The sequence below is a fragment of the Pavona decussata genome, unplaced genomic scaffold (genome assembly GCF_977016875.1).
Source record: "Pavona decussata unplaced genomic scaffold, jaPavDecu1.1 SCAFFOLD_297, whole genome shotgun sequence".
In the NCBI taxonomy this organism is placed as follows: domain Eukaryota; kingdom Metazoa; phylum Cnidaria; class Anthozoa; order Scleractinia; family Agariciidae; genus Pavona; species Pavona decussata.
Genome location: NW_028145694.1, coordinates 1 through 10,000, shown reverse-complemented (window position 1 = coordinate 10,000; position 10,000 = coordinate 1). Strand labels below are relative to the sequence as shown.

The window sequence follows — 10,000 nt, the reverse complement described above, 5'->3', positions numbered from 1 at the left end:
CAACCAAAAAAAAAAAAAAAACGTTTTAGTTAAAATGCATCCAAAGAGAATAATTGTGGTGGCTGGAGCATAAAGTAGTTAGTTCATTGCACTGTGAATTCTAAGGAAAATAAACCGACCTATAGAGACCAACCTAGCCTAGCCTCGAACAACTGATCATCCTTTCTTCGAACGAATCGGCACATGAACTAGGTAACTTAACCATAACACTACAATGCTCCCTTAAATCAAATAATGAATTGATGAATCATTGTCTGCATTAGTCGCCCAAATACATCGGAATACCACTGTTAAAGACAATTATCAATGGCTCCTACAAGTCAAGAATATTTTACGTCTAATGTCGTGTTCAGAAGATGGCCGTTCCAGCTCCAAGTCATAGCACGAGGCCTGGCTGTAATCCTGGCAGCTGACTGACCGTCGTCTTGTGGGCACTGGGTTGTTAACGTCGCGTGGTATTTTTCGCCTCTTCTTTTGTTCATATCCAAAGCTATTCCAGCGACGGAATTCTCTGTTAGTTTCTGTTAAGACAGTTATAATTATATGAGAGGTATGATAGGACGAGAATTGCAATTAATTCCCATATGGACTAGGTTATTGAAGTGATGCTAATCTGGACGGGATTCTACTCTGAGAAGGTTCGCTGTTCATCTCTGGAAATCGGAAAAGTGGAAGAGTTTTCGATACTCCCGTCCTTTGATTAACGAACAGATAAGATACATTTAAACTGGGTCAATGGTGGCAGTTGTTGTTCAGGATAGCTTCAAAATCAGGAAATTAAAGTTATGCAATAAAAAAGAATGAACCAAATATCCCGTTAAACACGATTGCCCAAGTGTTTCAGTCGTATCACAATCGTTACAAGATTTATTTTTAATCTCCCATGCTAAATAGTGAGCTGTAAGTTTGGGACGTTTTTTGTAAGTATGTTTTGGCCATTTTGCGCTGAAGAAGATTATCATTACCAACCAGTCCGCTTTAAATGGAACAAAGCTTAAAATGACTAAGAAAAACAACTAATCGGTTGAGGCTCAAACAGGAACACAACATGTTATATATTTTTCACAGAACAAGTACACTAAGGATAGCGCATCCTTTTATGGACAGCACTCTTCCGTGTCTTCCTCTTCGGCTGTACCAACCAAACTTATTATACTTCTTCTTTTTTAATTTTGTTAGAGTAATTCAACTGACATTTTAGTAATGAATTTAAATTTATCAGACAAGAGAACATCTTGGACTGCCGAGGAAATTCATACTTTCACCAATGAAGAGATTAATCAGTGTGACTTTTATGGGAAGATAAGCCAACAAGACAACAAACAAGCACTCCATAATAAACTAGTTGGGCAGCTAAATTATTTATAGGTGGAACATAGACCCCAGCAGGTTAATTAACAGTAATGCCTTGGACTTGTACCGCTGTTTTTTTGCACCTATGAATCTACACCACCGCACACAATAAGCTCTTCAGAATGACAGCGCGAGGTTTTCAAGCTATTTTTTTTTTCATAAGACGTAAAAAAATTACACGTTTCCATAGAATCCCTACCTCCAATTTTAACACGAGGCATGGTAAAACTTCATAAATCGTTTCTTAGTTCTATTAACAACTGCATCAAATAATAAATACCCTTTAAACTTTCCTACATACTTTTGCTTCTGTAGGTTTAACTGCACCGAAAAGTTGGAGCGCCAGCAAAAAAAAGTCACTACGCGTGAAAATCAACATGGTCCCTTGACGATTGAAAATTTTTTTGTTGTTCAAGTGTCAGTTATCGAAAAAAAATGTTAAACCGTACGCTGTTGTACTAGATTCCATAACTAATGATAAGAGTTTGTCACGTGGTGATTCAAGAGAGGACATCCGGCCTCTTCACGGTTACTGACGCTTAGTTTGAAAGCCCAGCTTCACTGCCTTACCAACAAGTTTTGGAATCGTGCAAACATGGTCTAAGATTACCTCCATCTTCTTCCAATGCGTAGTTGACATAAGATGTCTTAGCTTTGGACGGATAAAGAGAGGAGTACAGTGATGTAATGCGTCCAATCTTCAGCACGACTGTTCCGAAAGTGCGCTACAAATTAAATGTGAGAAAAAAGGAACCATACATTTAGGTCAATTCACAATGTACATAATTGCACTTATCTCAAATACTCAATATAAATTGATTCTCCGCTGGCCTATATTTCACGTGATTGGAGAGGGTCACGTGGATGTCTTATTACAATTTCTTTGACACTGAATACTTGGTGACGGCACTTAGGGGAAATTACAGAAATTACATTGAGGTTCAGAGATGAATAGTTAAGTTGTTTTAGTTTATTCCCATAAGTCAGACTTGTAGCCAAGGTAGAATTTTGATATATCGAATTTTGTCCATTGAATAACTATGTTGTGGGCGTGTCCATCAAACTCTCTCCATCGGCTTATTCGATCCTTCAAAAAAAAAAAGTTCTTAAAAACCCTTTAATCTGGAATTTTGTTACTTAAAAGGAAAATAAATGCGAAAAAAGTTATTACTGTTTTGGAGGTAAACGGTTTTTGATTGAAAAGGGAACATCACTATAAACATAAAACAACAAGAATAAAACCTTTTTGTGAACAACCAATAAACTAGTGTTCTGTCACTTCTATTTCGGCCGTTATAAGCCAGTAAATGTTTCCGCCACTCACTCTTAGGGCTTTACAGGCCTCTTCTTGACTACTTTTCTTGAGATTTACGCCATTAACTTCCAGTATTCTGTCTCCCTGGTGAATTGAGCCCTCATTGTAGGCAATGCCGTCTTCCGACTAAAGATAGCAAAGTCAAATACAAGAACAAGGAAATTTCCAGTTGCGGAGTGTGATAATTTTTTAGGCTTGTTTTGTTTTGTTTTGCTTTTTAATCTTAAGGTTACCGTATATCTTTAAAGGTGTCTCACGTCCAAGCGATGTAGTGCGTCCAGTTTAAATTGTAGATACGTAAACCCCTATATCACATTAAAGCTTATAGAGCTGGCTATCAAACTATACCAAGAACTTTAAAATGAAATGAATTGCCGATTTTTCACGACCTCTAAATGCGACCGTGCAAATCACCTTTTGAAAGCTAGAAGTCAAAGCGAATTTTATGTTTTGCTAATTTAATTTGCTCCTTGGTTTCCGCTAAAAAAACGTGTCTGCGTTTAGCCAAGTTTAATTGGAGTGAAAAGTTACAGAATATTTTCGAAATACGATTAAAAAAATGCAGAGTGATCGTACAAAAATCGCTCTCGGTGAAAAAATATTTCGAAAGAAAATATTCGCAGAAACATTTTTGTTATTTCTATGTTAAACTAGCCACTGTCCAAATTTGAAGGCAAACAAGCAAATTCCCTTTGAGTTTTATCTCTTTAAATGGTCCCCTTCAAGTAAAAAAAAAATGATTCGAGAAAACAGCGCTAAAAAAAATGACAATTCATTTTATTTCAAAATTCTTGGTGAGCTGTGATAGCCAGCTCTATAAGCTTTAATTTGATATAGGGGTTATCTATCTACAGTTTAAACCGGACGCGCTACATTGCTTGGACGCGAGACACCTCTCAAGATATACGGTAGCCTTAATAACCGGCATCATGTTCAACAGCCTCTTACGAATATGTTAATAAGTATTGATTATGGCGTTGTTGAAACTATGACTAGTTTTCTCTTTTAAATTCCAGTTTCATTTTTATATCATTTATTATAATAATTTTGTCTGGTGTTGGGGTGTATTTTGCGGGCTAAAATGCCGCTACTCCGAGCCAATGAGAAACAATAAAATAACGTAGCCAGCCAATCAGAACTTGAAACCACTCACTGTTTACGCCGTTTTCTTGCTTGTTTGGTTTTGTTTGGCTGGAAGACCTGTCATTTGCAAAGAAATGTTTTGGGCTACAAAATGGCTGAGAAAAGTAACGAAGAAGCAAATTATCAGTTGTCTCAGCTTGATGAAGAGGACGGCCATGATGGCCTGTAGCAGCTAAATGACCGGCGGCGAGGTGAATGTAAATTTGTCTTCGTCGAGCGAGACCCGCTTTGTTTAGCAATTGAACAATTAATTTAACACGTGTAAGTGACTATAAAATTCTGTTATTTTTCTTTTGAAAACTCAGAGGAAAAGGCTCTTGTGTCAAATTTCGCGGTGTTCTGCTAGCGTTTAAAGCATATGCGCCAATGAAAACTTTTGTACAACAAAAAAATAAACACCGACGCGACGATGGCAGACGATGGCAAGATATTGCTTACAGCACGGTCTTTGATTCTTTTTCTGAATGTCCTCTTAAATTATTATAATAGTAATAGAGTTGATGTTCTCGGGCGTAAATATGTTTTTGACCTTTCTCAGAACCCAAGAGCCTGAGTCGGGCCAAAAACATACTTATGTCCGCGAAAATCAACTGTATTGTTATATTAACAAAAACAAAACCCTACAAAAAACCGTTCTATAAAGGGCAAAACCCTAATATCGGTTGGAACTCAACAAGTCACACGAGGGTCTAGCCTTCGGTTTCTGGAAACACGATGAGTTCACTGTGAATGGGGAGAACACGCATTCAAGTCATCTCCTGCTAATGTTTCGTCTTCGGAGAAAACATCTGATAAAATCGGTCACGTCTTCCAATAATTTGACCAATAGAAAACTTTTTCCTGGTACAAGACGCGTCACCATTTTCGCACAATTTTTCAAACCTCTGTTTGGCACGAGCCTAGAAGCAAGCTTTATGGGAAACAAATGTTAACACTTCTCCACTTCTATGAATGTGGTTCCTTGCATCGATTTGAACGTAAAATCTTCGACTAGCGCAGTCATGCAGAATGTCACATTTCTGACAGAGCATTACGCAATATTCAAAAGGTTTTTATTTATTTGATAATCTCTCACAAAGAGTAAGAAGATCAGGGTATGAGATATTACTATGTCGTTCCAAAACCACACATAAGGACTACTATGATTGTATGACTTTTTCTAATAAAGAAAGAGTGAGCACTTGTGAACCAGTGTCATTTTGGCGGGAAAACAAAGTACGATTCGCTTACTGATGCTAAGTCCTCGAAACGTACGTGATGTCGTGGTTTTTTTTGTTGTTGTTGTTGTTTTTTGAATCACAAAAGAGCATACCTATCTTTATTCAAAACAACTGCGTCAAGCCCGTCGCTCAAAAAGAGAAAAATTACACTCTATGCGATATATCTCTTGTAAGTACATCGCTAAAATCTTAATGTCAAGTTTTGTATTTGTTGTCCTACATGCGGATACAAGAATTAAAGGTATCTAATGGTTTCCTTTGTCTCCAAAGAAGACCACAGCAATTACTGACATCCAAACTGTACTCACCACGTAAGTGACAAACACTCCTTTTCCATCTCTAGGAAAGAGCGTGAAACAGCGTGTTTTAATTAAATGGAATATGCAGGCAACACTCCTAAGGGAAATGAGTGCCATTTGGCACATAATGCCACACCTCTGTTAATATTTGACAGATTTCTACGAATTTTTGACACCAAGATGGCCTTGTGAATATCTACTCATTAAAAGGATAAAAACTTAACCCCCTTTCATATGTGATATGGTTGACCAACCCCACAATTTTTCAACTTTTTTCCCGTAGCCGTTGTGGGTCTTAAGACAGCTCTCACATTAATGAAGATGTTGAGAACTGCAAAATAAGCTATAGTTTAGCGGCATACCTAATATACACAAGGATTGGGACGTTTTTGAACTTTAAAATTTTTACGTTTTAAGGCCATTTATCTCAAAGCCATAACTTTTCTTATTCATAATTATATCAGTTATGAAATACACTCATGAGAAGCTTTAAAATGGTATATCATACAGGGACATTGAGTTTGTAGTCTTGAATCTTGAGAAAATGTCGTTTTGCCTTAGGGGTTAAAGGGTTAATACACCTGACTGTATTAGACAAAGAATAGAGCACATGAGTTTGTACACTGTTCAGATGCTTGAACCATTTTGTTTCCATTTCCCTGAGTTCTTCAATGGCTTCCGTATACTACCTCATTCTTAATACCTATTACTTATTTAGCTGTTCCTTTGTCGCCACAAAGACCATTGCATTTATTTGTTGATTCTAGAAGGATATACGATGCGTATCACATAAAAAAAAAAATACTAAACCTTAGTGGCTAGACAGGTTTTATGGAATTTCGGAAGTTAGATCCCTGTGAGGATACGGATTTTTGTCTTTGCGTAAAACAAAGAAAAAAAAATGGTCAGAAAACGGAAGGTCATTAATTTAATTCCCCTCTGGGTTAATCACACACATGCACACTATTATGAAATCCCGTAACTGGGCATTCAATCCTCGACCGAAATTCCCACTGACTGATATAAAATCTGATGTGCGCTACTACTAGGTAGTATTGTAGCTAAGAGATCTGGATACCATAAAGACGAAAAATAATAAATGTCCCAAACTAATTGGCTTAGCGGTCATAGAATATTTAACAATTATTCCACGGGCGCGCGTTGGATATGAGATGATTATACCACGCGCAAGAAACAACGCCCATTAAATTGTCTTAGTGTCGTCACTCAGAAGGAAATCGGCAAGATTTGGCAATATTCTTCGTTGTTTTAATAAAACAATGATTCCACTCGGGCTGGTTTTATTATAGCCAACTGAGCGCTCCATTGGTTTTCTCCGAGTTTGCCATACAATCCTTTTCTTCTTTCTTGTAATTAGGCAGTAATAAATACCATATCATTTTATGTTATAGACTATTGTTATTTAGTTACATTAAAGACATACTTCCTTGCAAGAATGCTGAGTCCTATATAGTCAGTTATGGACTTCACTAATTTTACTTCAAAGACTGTAGATGGCTCTGCATGAAACAACCAATGAAAAAAAAAAAGGAGACAAAAAGAAAAGAAAAATCATATATATATATGATTTAACGCATGCACTATCGGTGGATGGGGACAAAAAGTGAGTAGCTGAGTTGCTTAGCCAGCCAACCAGCCATTTCGATCCTCTTCCCGGTTATATGCGAGCAAGAGAGGATGATGCCAGTAAGTTATCAACAACTGGTGAGCCATTAAGCCACCAAGTCAACCAGTCAGTCAGCCAGTCAAATATTTAGTAACCCAATCAGTCGATCAGTGAGTTAGTCAGTCAGTCAGTCAGTCAATCAGCCAACGTATCAGGCTATTTTTTTTTTATAGCCTCACGGATATTTCAGACTGATGCTTTGTTTCATCAATGCATGATATTTATGTTATGAGAACTGCGATTAACTTATACGAGGTTACCATGAATAGTAAGGAGAGAATAGAAAACCTGTGATGGCCTCGTTTCAATGTTTTGGGGGTGGGGGTAGGGGTAGGTAAGAAGATGAGGCTGGAGGAAGGAGGGAAACAATAAGGTTAGCCAGCTGCTTACAAAATTTAAACTAAACACGGGAAGTATTAGCCAGGAGACCGGTTTAGAATATTTAATCCTTCTCCTTTTAATTACCTTCAACTGAAGTGAAGATCTTCTCAGGATCCTCTCGTAGAATTGTAATTTTGACAGGAGATGAAGCTAATCTCAGGGCCGATACGGCGTTCTTATGGTTCATTTCTCGCACATTCTCGCCGTTAACCTGAAGAAAGGCATGAGCTTATTAGTGTGTGGCATTCCTAAGTACTTAAAGACAACTTATAAGGAAGTGCATTTACTTAATGCGGAATTACCGTAATTTTCAGCGCGTGACTAAACTTTCCGTTAATTTGAAAGACATTAATGTAGCTACCTACTCACAATGATGGCTCATTGTAAAGCCAATCTTTTCGTATGTTTCTTTGCGGTGGGGATTGTTATGATCAATTAAAAGGGTTCCAATGCAGTATTTTACAATTTGGTTCTGAAGGGGGCATAAGAAGAAATCATTTTTTTCCACTGATATAGATTGATAATGCTTAAAAGACAAAATAAAAGCGTGTTAAATCTTTAAGCAGTTTGTCAAAAGCGTAGTCACCAAACCCTTATTTTTTTGAACAAAAAATAAAAAAAATAAATAAATAAAAGTAAGGTTTTTGGAATTTCCCAGTTTTACAATTTGAATTGATACTGCAAATGTCATGGCTAACTCTGGTATTTTTCTTTCGTAAATGTGCACTGGATGTTCCAAATTATAGACCCATGTCGTTATTGTTTCACTTTGGGGGAAGTAGATCCATAAAGAGGTTTCTGCTCTAATTGTTGCCTTGAAGGTACGTCGTTGCATTCTTACCATAACTATCTGGTCTCCAACGGCCATTCTTCCATCCTTAGCGGCCGCACCTCCAGGATCAATGGCGTTCACGACAATTCCTCCCTTCAAAAGAATTCATTACCATACATTTTCAGATTCAAAATGTAGCAGTCGAATAAAATAAGCCACAATAAAGCTAATCAGCTACAATAATTTTTGTAATGTATTTCCTATACATTCCAGTTAATCAAAAGGCAAATCATTATGTTTTTAAACAAATGACAATGTTTGTTGATCGAGAAAAAATAGCTACATAAACGTTCTATTGAGAAAAAAGAGAGTGGAAGACATGTTCTTTTGGTAACCTCTTTAGGGCCATTTTATTAATTGAACGGACGCATTGCTATAATCCAACCTAATCAGCTACCATAATTTTTATAATGTATTTCCTATGCATTCCTGTTAATCAAAAGCCAACTCATTATGTTTTTTAACAAATAACAATGTTTGGTGATCGAGAAAAATAGCTGCATAAAACGTCCTATTCAGACGAAAGTGAGTGGAAGACATGATCTTTAGGTAACCTCTTGCGGGCCTTTTTATTAATTGAACGGACGCATTGCTACAATCCAAAACTTAAAGATGTATACGAAGGCATGGAATACTAAATTTCGGGCCAAGACTCTTACAACTAATTACATAACTAAAATTAAATGGAAATTAAAGTAAATGCTAACAGGTGATGAATAAAACGAACAACTAATTAGCATTATTACAACAAAAACAATGGTAGATTAACAACGATAAAATGAGTTAAGAAGCTGCTAAGAACAGTATTAGAAAATAAACGAATGCCACAATTAACTTTGATAAATAACTTAGATAAATGTCATTACTGATAGTGAGGAAATTCTTTGTCACTTACCCTGGCGATAATAATTTCAACTTCTTGAGTGCTTCCTACTTAAGTTTTAGTAGAAACAGGCATGGCTTTTTTTTTTTACGATTTTAAACTATTTTAATTTCCCATAATAATAGTCATAATTTTATTATGACCTGTTTCCTGCTACATCGGGAAAATGATGGAGGGAAATAGTTTTCTTCCCAAGCATCTGATGATGGATATATCTAAGACATTTCTAAAATGCTAATAGCCAGGTATAGCCAAGTAACTATATTTATATTCCAGAGAAAGGCAAACACTTAACCCTTTAACCCCCAAGGCAAAACGACATTTTCTCCAGATCCAAGACTACAGACTCAGTGTGCATGTATGATATACCATTTTAAAGCTACTCATGAATGTAGTTTATAACTGATATAATTATGAATGAGAAAAGTTATGGCTTTGAGATAAATGGCCTTAAAACGTAAAAATTTTAAAGTTCAAAGACGTCCCAATCCTTGTGTATATTAGGTATACCTCTAAACTATAGCTCATTTTGCAGTTCTCAACACGTTCATTAATGTGAGAGATGTACTAAGACCCACAACTTCTAGGGGGAAAAAGTTGAAAAGTTATGGGGGTGGTCAACATATCACATAGGGGAGGGGGTTGAGATTTTATCCTTTTAATGAGTAGATCTTCACAAGATCATCTCTGTGTCAAAAATTCATAGAAATCTGTCAAATATTGAAAGAGTTATGGAATTATGTGCCAATTGGCACTCTTAGGGGCTAAAGGGTTAACTAGGTTATCTAGTAGCAAGTAGCATAAACCATCACTGATTACCCATGGCAAAATTTTCCCTCGCAATTGTCTGCCTCCCTTCGGAATCCCCTTCTACTTCATCAAATAAT

General features: G+C 36.6%; 1 protein-coding gene across 4 annotated transcripts in view; it reads right to left on the bottom strand.

Annotated features, from left to right (window-relative positions):
* Positions 1–9,400, bottom strand: part of LOC146454894 (melatonin receptor type 1A-like) — a 31,688-nt gene extending 22,288 nt beyond the window's left edge. Inside the window, exons 1-7 of one of the 4 annotated variants that reach the window (XM_085094902.1) lie at positions 8,240–9,395; positions 7,483–7,609; positions 6,775–6,850; positions 5,340–5,370; positions 2,678–2,794; positions 1,964–2,078; positions 336–521 (exon numbers count right to left, since the gene is read on the bottom strand). In XM_085094902.1, the coding sequence (XP_084951028.1) occupies positions 336–521; positions 1,964–2,078; positions 2,678–2,794; positions 5,340–5,370; positions 6,775–6,850; positions 7,483–7,609; positions 8,240–8,266 (679 nt within the window). In that variant the 5' untranslated portion in view covers positions 8,267–9,395. Of the gene's footprint in view, positions 1–335; positions 522–1,963; positions 2,079–2,677; positions 2,795–5,339; positions 5,371–6,774; positions 6,851–7,482; positions 7,610–8,239 lie in introns of all 4 variants that reach the window. The other 3 variants (XM_085094903.1, XM_085094905.1, XM_085094904.1) reach the window with 3 other exon arrangements.
* Between the last annotated feature and the right edge of the window lie 600 nt (positions 9,401–10,000).